The 14,171-nt window shown below is 38.4% G+C and overlaps 1 protein-coding gene across 4 annotated transcripts in view; it reads right to left on the bottom strand.

The window, feature by feature from the left end:
• Brca1 (BRCA1 DNA repair associated) overlaps positions 1 to 14,171 on the bottom strand; it is a 67,073-nt gene that overhangs the window by 3,376 nt on the left and 49,526 nt on the right. For all 4 annotated transcript variants that reach the window (XM_034635200.2, XM_071603416.1, XM_071603417.1 and 1 more), the window contains exons 15-20: positions 13,816 to 14,126; positions 11,278 to 11,365; positions 9,434 to 9,511; positions 8,866 to 8,906; positions 5,276 to 5,359; positions 424 to 478 (exon numbers count right to left, since the gene is read on the bottom strand). In XM_034635200.2, coding sequence (XP_034491091.2) covers positions 424 to 478; positions 5,276 to 5,359; positions 8,866 to 8,906; positions 9,434 to 9,511; positions 11,278 to 11,365; positions 13,816 to 14,126 — 657 coding nt within the window. The remainder of the gene's footprint in view (positions 1 to 423; positions 479 to 5,275; positions 5,360 to 8,865; positions 8,907 to 9,433; positions 9,512 to 11,277; positions 11,366 to 13,815; positions 14,127 to 14,171) is intronic.

The raw sequence follows: 14,171 nt of genomic DNA, 5'->3' as shown, positions 1-14,171 counted from the left end.
TGCATGGCCCCAGACTCACAGGGCTTATGCAACTGCTGTGCTTTCTTCTCTGTATTAAATGAAGATGGTTTAGGAAGAATAGAACTCTTTCTTGACATTGACAAGCCCAAAGTATCTTCTTCCTAATTTATTATCCCTACCTCTTTCTTAGTCCAAATGGGCACTAACAACAATTTTACCCCATCTCTGTGTCCTAAATCCTAACTTTTCATTGCCCTCAAGCTCTTGAAAGGGGCATAAGGCCTAGATTTTTGCCCTACGATGACATTTAGGGGCTCTTTTGCTTGGAGCAGGGCAAACAGAATAAACTTCAGAATATCTCATTGATCTGAAGAATTCCGATAGTGTGATCTTGCCTATATTATTCCACCATGTAAGAAAGAGGCTGGAGCTGGAGCTCTGTATTTCTTTTAAGATCCTCACCTGTGGGCATGTTGGTAAAAGGCCCATAGCAACAGATTTTTAGGCCCCTGAAGATCTGTAAGGAGAGAAAGAGGGACAAGGGATGGAGAGAAACATGGTTATAACTAAGTAAATGGGTTTTTATAAAAAATAAAGACTCTCAAAAGAAGCTTCCTCTATTATTTATTTCTTCATTTTTGTGGAGTGATACTGGGGATCACACCCAGGACCTTGTGCATGCTAGGCAGTTATTCTACCACTAAATTATATCCCTAGACCTTATTTTTTAAAATACATTTTTTTAGTTGTTGATATAACTTTATTTTATTTATTCACATGTGATGCTAAGAATCGAACCCAATGCCTCACTCACACCAGGCAAATGTGCTACCGCTGAGTCCCAGCCCCAACCCTGATCCTTATTTTGACACAGGATCTGGAACTGTAATCCTCTTGCTTTAGCCTCCCAAGTACCTAGGATTTTACATACATATATATATATATATATATATATATATATATATATATATGTATTTTTAAATTATTTGTTCTTTATATATATATATACTGTATGTATTATATATATATATATATATACTGTATGTATTATATATATATACTGTATGTATTATATATATATACTGTATGTATTATATATATATACTGTATGTTATATATATATATATATATATATATATATATATATATATATATACACACACACACACACACACACAGTAAAGTGCATTACTTCTTTATATTTAATAAGACCTGGATGGCAAGAGATTCAAAGCTACTGGTTGAAATTTGATGTTTATCCAGAGTGGCACAGTACTAACCATGAGACCAGTCAGCAAAGCAGTCATGTTTTTGTTTACATGCTCCTTTTCTCCTGACTTTCTTCTGATTCCCAAACACCTCTCTGTCTCACTTTCCTTTGAGAATGGCCATTGCATATTATGCAGTCTACACAGTTCTTTTTTGGGGGGAGACCGGGGATTGAACTCAGGGGCACTCAACCACTGAGCCACATCCCTAGCCCTATTTTGTATTTTTATTTAGAGACAGGGTCTCACTGAGCTGCTTAGTGCTTCAATTTTAATGAGGCTGGCTTTGAACTCATGATCCTCCTGCCTCAGCTTCCCGAGATGCTGGGATTACGGGTGTGTGTCATTGCACCAGGCACAGAAATCTCTTTTATTAACAAATTAAAATTTTTCTAGCCAGGTACAGCTGTACCCACCTATAATCCCAGCACTTAGGAGGCTGAGGCAGGAGGATCACTTGAGCCCAGGAGGATTTTTTTTGTTGTTGTTTATTTGGTACTGGGGATTGAACTCAGGGGAACTCAACTACTGAGCCACATCCCAGCCCTATTTTGTATTTTATTTAGAGACAGGGTCTCCCTGAGTTGCTTAGTGCCTCACCATTGCTGAAGCTGGCTTTGAACTTGTGATCCTCCTGACTCAGCCTCCTGGAGCTGCTGGGATTACAAGCATGTGCCACCACGCCCAGCTATACACAGTTCTTTATTTTTTGTGGGTACCAAGAACTAAACTCAGGGGCATTCAACCACTGAGCCACATCCCCAGCCCTATTTTTTATATTTAGAGACAGGGTCTCACTGAGTTACTTGGCACCTCACTTTTGCTGAGGCTGGCTTTAAACTCATGATCCTTTTGCCTCAGCCTCTGAAGCCGCTGGGATAACAGGCGTGTGCCACTGTGCCTGGCATACGCAGTTCTTAATGAGAACTCGAGGACTGGTTTTGTATCTTAAGTTGATCAGATTGCTTGGTTTTCTGAAGACAGATCACACACTTCTCCTAGGGGTACTTCCACTTACAAGTGTTTGGCAGTGCTAACAAAAGAATTTTCAACGATACTGGAAATGTTCTGTATCTGTGCTAGTAAGGTAGCCACAAGTCACATGTGATTGTTAAGCCTTTAAAATGTGGTTAGGATGAGTGATAACCTGAATTTCATATTTCAATCTTAATTTGAACAGTTCTATGTTGTTGGTGGCAACTGTGTTGGCACAGATTTTTAGAAAAGGACTTGGGTATTATTTAAAAGAAATCTAGAGTTTGGGAAATAAATCAGTGGTAGAACGCTTGCATAGCAGGTGCAAGGCCCCAAGTTTGGTTCTCAGCACTGTACAAAAAAAAAAAAAAAAAAACAAATAAAAATACCCCATAAATTTGTGTCAGTTGGATGCATAAACAAATACACACTTTTAAAAAAATCAATACTAAGAGAGGAATTCAGGGCTTTTTGCATGCTAGGCAAGTGTCCTACTACTGAGCCACATTCCCAGCCTGAATATGTATGTGTGTGTGTGTGTGTGTGTATATATATATATTTTCTTTTTTTTTCTTGAGATAGGGGTCCTACTATGTTGCTTAGGATGTTCACAAACCCTTAGGCTCAAGTAATCTTCCAGCCCCAGCCTGCCCAGTAGCTGGGACTACAGAAACGTGCCACTATGCCCAGCAGGTGAATATTTTTTTTTTTTTTTAATATTTATTTTTTAGTTATCGGCGGACACAACATCTCTGTTTTGTATGTGGTGCTGAGGATCGAACCCGAGCCGCACGCATGCCAGGCGAGCGCACTACCGCTTGAGCCACATCCCCAGCCCAGGTGAATATTTTTTTAAAAAAATATATTATTTTGGACAACTCTCATTGTCTTGACCCTCTTCCTACTTCCTATTCAACTAAAAAGAAAATTACATAGGCCTCAAATTTATCTGGCCTCTAAAAGACAAAAATAGAGAAAAATCAGGAAGTTAAAAACACAGCAATGTGTCCCCCTCTCCCTATACACATACTTTACAGGCAGAGGAAAAAGAAAAGACAGCAGGACAAGTCTGTTTCTGTTTTAAGTGACAGCTTCCATTTGTACCATTCTTCCCATCTGCATGAATAAAATGCATCCTCAACCTGTTGATAGGACCTAGATGATCATAATGCTAAGAGTTCTCCCCAGGCAGCCAGCTGGAACCAAATGGTACCATGAAAAGTACAACAGATTAGGAATTTTTGCATCCAGGCTGACACTGATGAGAATGTCTAGTCATGAGATAAGGAATTTGAAGCTTTACTTCTATAAATACATTTCTCTTCTAGAGGAAAATACTAGATGACATTTAGTACCTTTAGAATGTCATTCCTTTGGCCAGGTACTTTTTTCCCCTCAGTGGCACCAGGGGCACTCTACTATCCCTTTTTGAGACAAGGTCTTGCTAACTTGCCCAGGCAGGTCTAGAATTTGTGATCTTCCTGCCACCCGAGTCACTGGGATTACAGGCACAAACCACCAAGCCCAGCAATGGCATCCTGGAAAGCAGGAAAATTCTCAAAGCACTGGAATTTCCTTTGAAGGTGGGAGGAATCTGGTGCTAATTCTGCCTTGAATCAAATGGAGTAAAAAACAAATGGTTGGTTCTCACAGAGCTTCCCCTGGGCAGAAGGCAGAGGAAGAAATAGGGCAAGTACTTTTCTTGACATTAGCAACAGTTACTTGATAGGCTGAGAGCGTGAGGATGGGGTTGAGAACTCCAGGGTGGAGAACTCCAGGCTTGATTTATGATTGTCTCCCAAAGCAGTTTTCTTTAGAAAACTCTCTCTATTGGTTCTTGCTTAAGTTTGTGTAAAAGGACAGAAGGTGCTCCTAATGGGGATGTTCTGAAATGCCCTGTGGCATTTTTTTTTTTCCTTGAGAAAAGAAGAAAAGAACACCAGGAACACAAGCACTTAGTCAGGAACTTGAGAAAGCAGCTGGCTCAGGCCTGACAGACAAGTGTGAGATCTTGCTTGAACTTCTCCCTGAGAAAAGGACACAGTTTTGGCCACATCATCTGCTACAATATTATTTGGGGAAAGCCACTGAATCTCCCTGGGCCTCATTTACAAAATTGTTTGAATAATCTATTTTTCTCCTCTATAAAGCCTTCTGTAACTTTCTAAGAAGCCATGGCATGGTTGAGAGTTTAGACTTGGAGCTAGGAAGACTGGGTTCAATTTCTGGTTTCATTACTAACTAGCTATGTGACTTTGGGCCACTTACTCAAACTCTTGAGCTCTTCTCATAGGTAAAATAGGTAATAATAGTACATATTTCATAAGGTTGTTGTAAAATTGATAGTCAAAATATGGTTGAGGATTTAGAACATTCCCTAACATATGGTAAACGTTCTATAAATGCCAGCTATTGTTGATTATTAACCACTTCCTCTTATATGCTCCAGCAGATAGCCCTCTATATCCCCTGCTCATAGTATTTACTACACTGCTTTAAGAAAGATACCATGGTAAAGTGGAAAGAGCAAAGGTTTTAGATTTACACTTCTATAAAATCCTAGCTCTGCCACTTATCAGCTGGAATTTGAAGCCCAGGGGGCTTGGGGCAGAATGCTTAGAAATAATTCTGGGGCTAGGGATATAGGACAGTGGTAGAATACTTATCTAGCATGCATGAGGCCCTGGTTCCATCCCCAGAACCACACATGCATGCCCAACACACACATTCAAACTGAAACTCAGATTATGGAGAAGACTGCATGTATTGCTAAGAGTATTACTAAGAAAAATAAAGGCAAGATTGTAATCACAGGCTATTACTAGAGGAAAGAACACCTAACATTTCCTAGTCACTAAATTATACAGCCTCTCTGAACCTCTGTGTTCTCTTGGTCATACAATAGAAACAAACATTATTAGCCTTGTTGGGCTGGGAGAACTAAGAAGAGCTGTGTGAAAACACTGAGCTGGTGCTCTAGCAGTGCCTAACCTGATGAAAACCACCGCCACAAAGCTGGCTGGAATGGAGAACCATGGAGTTCTTGTCAATAAGAGGGAGGGAGCTTTTACCTTTCTGCCCTGGGATTCTCTTGCTCGCTTTGGACCTTGGTGGTTTCTTCCATTGACTACATCTCCTCTGACTTCAAAATCATGCTGAAAGAAACCAAACCCAAACCATCAGGATCAGAGAAAGAGAAGCCTCCTTCAGTGGAAGTGGAACAAACAGGTCTGTTTAAAGAATCCAGAATTGCCAGAGTTTTAACCAAAAATAAATAAATAAAGTCATTCTTTTTGGTGGACTGGATGAAATGACCAGGATCTCAGCTGCTGAAATCAATTCATTGAAGCAAATCTTCATATACAGAAATTAACAATTGACTTTTTACCTCACTGGGACTTAATGTATTTTAATTTTCAACATCTATCTTCTCTCAAAATATTCACTTAGCATTTAGATTAAACTGCTAATACTGTGCTGTTACAAAGATAACTGGAGAATTCCTGATCTCTTAAATCAATTGTATATTGCCATCTAAAGAAATAAGGGCTTTTCAGATTTCCACTGAGAGAGTTACAGTTAATGAAGCTAAAATGATAAAATATGTATTTACTATAGTGAAGAAAGTTACAGGTCTTTCATAATCATTACTTTGGTCAAGGAAGAGAGAATAAAGAATGGGAACTCCCCAAGAAAGGATAACAGATTGAGTTGGTGTAGCGTATTCTTGGTTATCAAAAAATACTCATGTAGCTTCGGGATTTTGAATTGGTGAATATTCATGATGTGTGGAAAAGCATAATACACACCACATTCTCAATCACACAAAATGGGATATTGTGTATATATGCATACAACCTAGAGGGACATGTCCAACTAAGCTTCTTGGACTGGATGACTTTGTTCTTTGCTTGTGTGTTTTTTTTTTTTTTCCCTGTAATGTACAAGCAACTCAGTAAGACCCTGTCTGTAACTGAAATACAAAATAGGGCTGGGGATGTGGCTCAGTGGTTGAGTGCCCCTGAGTTCAATCCCTGGCTGCTGCTGCTGCTACTACTACTACTACTACTACTACTACTGGGATCGGGGAGTTTAGAATTTTGGGGAGAAACTTGGGGCAGAATGCTTAGAAATAATTCTGGGGCTAGGGATATAGGACAGTGGTAGAGTATTTATCTAGCATGCATGAGGCCCTGGTTCCATCCCCAGAACCACACATGCATGCCCAACACACACATTCAAACTGAAACTCAGATTATGGAGAAGACTGCATGTATTGCTAAGAGTATTACTAAGAAAAATAAAGGCGAGATTGTAATCACAGGCTATTACTAGGGGAAAGAACACCTAATATTTCCTAGTCACTTGAATAAGAAGAGTCTAGTGATGAATTTGCCATTTATTTGAAGATAACTGCCATGTTTATAGTCCTGATTGCACCCCTGAGCTTCTTACAATGTGTCTAACTGCTTACTTAACCATTCTCTCCAGATGTCTAGTATAAATCTCAAAAATCTACTCATCTAAAAGAATTCTTGATCCCACTCCTGTCATCCCTCTTCCCAATGGGCTCCTCCCTCATGTCTTTTCAACTATAATAATACTAACATTCACTCAGTTGTTTAGGTCCCAAACCCAAGAATTACCTCTTTGCTTTCTCTTTACTTTATCCTCTAAATTTAATCCATTAGCAGATCCTAGCTTTATATATATTCCAAATCTACCTTTTCTTTTTTTTTTTTTAATATTTATTTTTTAGTTTTTCGGTGGACACAACATCTTTGTTTGTATGTGGTGCTGAGGATCGAACCCGGGCCGCACGCATGCCAGGCGAGCGTGCTACCACTTCAGCCACATCTCCAGCCCCCAAACCTACCTTTTCTTACCTTCTCGTTATTCTAAGAATAAAATTCCTTACCATGGCTTATACCTAAACTTACCTGATCTGGCCCTTGTCCAATCTCTGCCCTGTACACGTAATTCACCAATTATTACTCTCCAGCTACACTGGTCTTTCTTTCTTTCTGTGCTGGGGATTAAACTCAGGGCCTTGTATATGCTAGGTAAGGCCTTGTACATGCTAGGTAAGTGCTCTACCACAGAGCTACCTCCCCAATCCATGGTGTATTTTTCTTTAGTAAACCCAGCTCATTCTTACTTCAAGACCTTTAATGTTTTCTGTTCCTCTGCCTATAACAGTTGTCCTCTACATTTTCTCAAAAACAATTCTTTTCTTTTTTGGGGGTACCGAGGATTGAACTCAGGGGTACTTGACCACTAAGCCACATCCCCAACCCTACTTTGTATTATGTAGAGACAGGGTCTCACTGAGTTGCTTAGTGGCTCTCTTTTGCTGAGGCTGGCTTTGAACTACAATCCTTCTGCCTTAGCCTCCTGAGCTGCTGGGATTATAGGTGTGTGCCACTGCATCTAACAATTCTTTCTTTTCATTTAGGTCTCAGCTCAATCTTTTCAGAAAGGGGTTCCATGACCCTATCCCCAGCTGATTGCTAGTCTGTTGTTCTTCAGAGCATTTCTTGTGTCCCAATGCCCCTACCTTGAGTACTGGGGATTGAATCCAGGGTGATATACAATTGAACTACATCCACAAGCCCTTTTATTCTTTTATTTTAAGACAGGATCTTGCTAAGTTGTTGAGTTTGGCTTTGAACTTGTGATCTTCCTGCCTCAGCCTCCCAAGAAACTGGAATTACAGGTGTGTGCCACCTTGCCTGGTATCTTAAATTCATCTTTATTGAGTATCTTCCCTCAATAGAACATAAATATATAACAGTACAGAATTGATGGGTTTTGTTTATTATTGTATTCCTAGTGCTTGGCACATAGTAGGCTCCCAGTTAATAGTTACTGAATGAAAGTTAAAACCAACAAAAATGTCACTTAATTAATTATGAATATACTGAATAACACATAATATTTTAAAACTGCTTTTGCTAATTTTATTTTGCCTGATCTATTGTCACCAGCAGTTCTTGGCTGTTCTAAAATTATTCCTCCTCCTACACTTTATCTTATTTACCTCTCACTGTTCTCAGTATCATCAAGAGCAACATCTCTTTGAAGAAATCTGATTTCTAAGGAGACACATTTGCATATTAATATAAAGTCTTTTTCTTTAACAATGGTGAAGAATTAGTTTGTGTACACATGTAAGATCTATCCCAACCTTGTCCTTATGAATCTTTTCTTTGTTTTATAAATTCCTTTCCCTTTCCCTCAAAGAGATAATTATTTCTTTTGAAATCTAGAATAAATGAATGAGAACACAGAATTTCTTGATCTGTTCTGGATCTCTCTCTCTCTCTCTCTTTTTGTGGTACTGGATTGAATTTAGTCTCCCATATGCTAGGCAAGTGCTCTACTACTGAGCTATATGCCCAGACCATTTTATTTTTTATTTTGAGACAGTCTTGCTAAAGTGCCCAGCTGGTCTTGAACTTGAAATACTCTTGCCTCAGCCTTATGAGTAGCTGGGATGCATCACCTCACAGGTTTCTATATCACTCCTGATGATCTCCACCGTCAAGGAAAATTTATGGAAAGTGCTGCACTCATGGAAGGAAGCAGATAAATTTTTCTTAACTGTGTAACTCAATGATATTAAATGTCTCTTGATTAGTTTGTAATATCAAATACGTACCTCATCTAGGATCTTTCTTTCTTTAATAGACTGGGTCACCCCTAAAGAGATCACAGAAAAAAACAGGTTACATACAGCAGAAGAACACAATCTTAAAAAAAAAATTAAAAAAAAAAAGAACACAATCTTTTATGTGAAGGTGGAAAGTTGAGCAATTCACAAAAGAGCATGGGAAGAAGGTTCTCTCTGAAGCCATAGTTCTTTAACGAGGCTTATGGTAGAAATTTCCTCCTGGAGACACAGTTGATGCTTAATTTAAACATTGTAAAAGTACCTGCTGCACATGGAATTCTGCCTACTATTAAATAAATTCTCAGTTCATATGCAAACATTGCTAGAAGCAGATTAGGTCTTATTAGTTATAAAAGAAATCCATTTCCCAACATCACCAGCTTAACTGAACAAAGCAATATGCATTAAAGATAAGGCTAGTTTTGTGTTACCAATAAAGACCTTTCTGGTAATTCAGACACAGCATCAGCAAAAACCTCAGGTGTTAAGATGTTAGTTGTAAAAATGCAATTCTGAGGTGTTAAAGAAAGGAGGGGAGAAGCTGTATTGTACTTACAGAAATAGCTAACTACCCATTTTCCTCCTGCAATTCCGAGAAAATATTTCAGTGTCCGTTCACACACAAACTCAGCATCTGCAAAATGAAAAGCATATGAAGGATTACAAGAAGAAAACAAAGTCAGGAAGTTGCACCTAAGAAGAGAAAGAGCCCAGCTCCTGCTCTCAAGATCAATCATCCATCCCAGGAGATAGCATCCGGGTCTGGAAGCATCACTAATTATCACCAGCAGATGTGGATCTTTGGAAGCCCGAAGAAAAAGACAGGAAAGACTAGAGGAAGTGTCTGTCCCATCTTCTAGATGCCAAGGCCTGCTCAAGAGCTCCACTATTGTGTTCAAGGAATTATCCACGTCAGCAGTGGTAATTGATGCAGATGGAAAAGATCTACTTTACTGGATGGTAACATGTGAAAAGAGAAGAAAACACTGTTGAAACCCTAATTTTGAAATGTCAACATGACAAATTTTCACCCACATAACTTCTACCTGGGGAATCCTACCCGCCTTGTATTCCTCTGAGAGGGACAGAAAAATACAGTCTCTTCATAGCTTTTTTCTTCCCTACATAAGTATTTCTGAAAGCAGTAACTGAAAAATCACTTCTATTTATTTCCTAGTATTTCAAAGACCCTTTTGAAGAACTAAAAAACCAAGAAAAAGCCATTTAGTTTTAAACAAGAGAAATGTATTTAACTAGATGCTAAACACAGCAGGCCATTCTCCCTCACAGAATTCTTCACTATTTTTGAAGTCTTTTTTTCTTTTTGGTTGTTGTTCTGGTGATCAAACCCAAGGGTGCTCTACTTCTGAGATACAGCACCAGCTGTGTTTTTACATTTTATCTATTTATTTTTAAATATTTTTTTTAGTTGTAGAGGGACACACAATATCTTTTTTTTTTTTTTTTTTTGTGGTGCTGGGGATTAGAACCTAGGGCCTTGTGATGTGAGGAAAGCACTCTACTAACTGAATTATATCCCCAGCCCTTACAGTATCTTTTATCATTTATTAAATTTATTTTTTATGTGGTGCTGAGGATCGAACCAGTGCCTCACACATGCTAAGCAAGTGCTCTGCCACTGAGCTACAACCCCAGCCCCTACATTTTATTTTTGAGACAGGGTCTTGCTATGTTGCTTTTAGTACCCTTGAATTTGTGATCCTCTTGCCTCAGCCTCCCATGTGCTAGGATTGGAGGTATGTACCACTATACCTAGTTTGAAGTTTTTCTTCTTTTTTAATCCCCCGATACTTGGGACTGAATCCAGGAGCACTTTACCACAGAGTTATAGCCCAGCTCTTTTATTTTTAGACATAGTCTCACTTACATTGCCCTGGCTGGGCTTGAACTTGTCATCCTCCTGCTTCAGTCACCCAAGTAGCTGGGATTACAAGTGTGTGCTACCATGATCTGGCTCATTTTTTTTTTTTTAAAGAGAGAGAGAGAGAGAGAGAGAGAGAGAATTTTTAAATATTTATTTATTTTTTTAGTTTTCAGTGGACACAACATCTTTGTTTGTATGTGGTGCTGAGGATCGAACCCAGGCCGCACGCATGCCAGGCGAGCGTGCTACCACTTGAGCCACATCCCCAGCCCAAGATCTGGCTCTTATTTCTTCATGTGGTTTATGCAGCAGATGCAACACATTCTATAAAGGTTCTTAGGACAGTGCAGTTGTGCACATCTATAATTCCATTTACTTAGAAGGCTGGGACAGCAGAATTGAAAGTTCTAGGCCAGCCTCAGCAACTTGGTGAGACCCTATCTCAAAAAGTAAGAAAGGAAAGAAGAAAGGAAGGAAGGAAGGAAGGAAGGAAGATAGGTTGGTTCTTGGTATACCTGTTTTCATAACGACGTGAGTAGTCTCTTCAGTAATTAGATTACTTAAATTGATATGGTGTTTTTTGGCAAACTTGTGTACAAGCATCTGAAATCAAATCAAATGCTGTATTATAATAAATTACATCTAGTACATGAATTAAGTATTAATTATGTTAGCTCTAAATCTCCATTTTTCTCAGAAAAGATACATTTTTTAAATCTTAACATGCTTGAAGTCTAAAAAATGAATAATCTAATAAAAATTATGTACAAACCAGAGCAAAACATTCTAATATAATGTAACAGTGTTAACAGATATGGAATTAAACCAAAAATTCAAATAATATAAATTTTATCATTAATAGCAGATATCATTTGATTCCCTAATACAATTTCTTTTCAACTATACTTCAGATTTATTATTATTTAGATTTATCTATAATCTAGCTTTCACTTTATAAAGTGAGAGGTAACTAGCCTCTACAGAAAGTTATGCTACAGATAAATGTGGCTAAAAAACAAGAGTCGATTCTCTGATAGCTAAAAAAACTCAGTGAAGATGTTTCTAAAGGTCAGTGCAAAAACTATCAATTCTCTCTAAGGAGGATTGGAAGAGACTCATTCTTTGCAAAAGAAATCTGGAGTCCTTTAGCTATTATCTATTAACCAAATAAAAATCAATAGGCAGTGAAAGAAATTAACCAGAACCATTATGAGCACAGCTGACATAATTGGTAGCTACTGTACGGCAAATAACTTTGTTTACCAAGGGCCATCATTTACTAGCCATCACCACCCACTTCAATATTTATGTGCTGTATAATATTGTAATGGAGGTCAGGCCATCTTTCTTTCATGCTGCCTCACTCCATACTGCCATGAGGCACTGAAAAAAGGCAGACTAGAGAAGCTAATGACATCCTCCTCCTTTTGCCACTGCCCTCTGCCAGGATCATTAGCAATTCTGAACTGATTAATTGCTGAAACCTCAGCCTTGAAACAGTGTTCAGTTAGAAGAGCAACTGCTGAAAAGATCATCTTAATACAGGCTTCAGAATTAATCATGTGTAATACAGTCAGTAGCTTTCATCATAATTTATCACACTTCAGCAAGTCTGAAAAGAGCTCGAAGTTTTCCTCTTTGCTTGTTTAAAAACAGCATGTACCCAAGCCACTATAGTTTAATCTGCAGCTTAGAATTGCCCATGGCAAAAAAGATTAGATCATTTTAGGCATCTCTGAAAACCTGAACTCTCAAAACAAAGGAATAAGGAATGCTAATTTTCAATGGATATACGGGAATTCTCAATGTGTGGACAAGTGATCAAGAGCCATTTAATCAGATATACCATAAGAATTTTCAGAGCCAATTGCTGTGAAGTGAGAACATCAACAGCTGCCTTCTTGCACTTAAATATTGTATCTATCAGGGCATACACGGGTTGCTTCTTTGCCCTTTAGACCATCAGACCAGAGAATGTTATTCTGAGTCACTATCCATGGAGAAGTTAGGATGAGAAATGGTTCTTATCCTAAGAAGGATATATTATGAAAGATACTTCAGAATGACTTGGTTGCCTCTCTGTGTGCAGTTCATGGCACCAACTATTGAATCCAATTGATAGTCTGATGTGTTATCTTGTCTTCTTTTTTTGGAACTGGGGATTGAATCCACTGAGCCACATCCCCAGCTTTTTTAAAAAAAATTTATTTTGGGACAGGGTCTTGCTAAGTTGCTTAGGGCTTTGCTAAATTGCTAGGCTGGCTTTGAACTCACAATTCTCCTGCCTCAGCCTCCTGAGTTGTCAGGATTAGAATCACGTACTATCACACCAGTCTTATCTTAAAGAAATTCACTCATTATTTTATTATGAAGTAATACCAATGCCAATTACAGGGAAAGTAAATTTCCCAGGATGCCTAAAATCTATAAGAAGCTTAACTAAGAACAAACAAGATTTCAAGGGTCTTAATATGTTAGTGGGTATTTTCTACAATGTGAAACAATTCCCATTTCTGGCACAAGGGGTCCAAGGAGATGCCAAAATTCTAATAGCAAAGGTTGTTATAGGGCAGAAATGACAGGGCAGGCTACTGAATAGCTGTATTAGAAGCCAGGATAAAGACAAACACACACTGAAAAAACACCATTGTTAAGCAGAAACATGTTAGTAAATTCAAACTGAGGGGGGAAAAAATGCCTCTCAGAGAGCAGAGCCATACCTACTTGAATTATTAAGTAAAAAGAAAATTCTAATTCTAAAGTTTTATATCATATTCAAAAGCATGCCTTTTCTGCTAATATTTAATAATTCTTTTTCACAAGTAAATATATGAGAAATCCCATACCTGAGCTTTATCTAGATGCAAATTTTCAGAAATTGGGAGTGAAAATTAAATCACATATAATTCTGTTTATTGCATAAATTTCTTCCTATAGGTTATTCATTGCTAGTACCTATATAAAACTATACATAACTATTTAAATTATGTAAAACTATTTGTAGCATGTTGTTAAATTTTAGTCATTACAGAGATACATATAGTTACACTCACAAGTTCTTTGGGGGTCAAGCCCGATACCACCATGGATATTCTCTGCTTGGTCCTTTCTGTTGGAGATGTGAATTCTGGCTTCTCCCTGCTCATACTTTCTTCCCGTGCGTTATACCCAGCAGTACTAGTAGTGTGAGCAACAGCTGGACTGTTGGCAGATTGTCCAACTTGAAACTGGGATAATTTCAATGCAGAGGTTGAAGCTGGTACATTGCAAACATGAACTGCCTCTGGGGCTTTGTCTTCAGGGGGATCAGAATCAGGGTCCTTAGAGAAGAGGCTGATTCCAGATTCCAGGTAAGGGGTTCCCTCTGAAAGGAACCAGAGAAATTTAATTTATAAGACAATGAATCTTG

Source organism: Marmota flaviventris, chromosome 17 (assembly GCF_047511675.1).
Source record: "Marmota flaviventris isolate mMarFla1 chromosome 17, mMarFla1.hap1, whole genome shotgun sequence".
Taxonomy (NCBI): Eukaryota; Metazoa; Chordata; class Mammalia; order Rodentia; family Sciuridae; genus Marmota; species Marmota flaviventris.
Note: the sequence above shows the minus strand (reverse complement) of the source record. Positions and strands in the feature narration are given on the sequence as shown.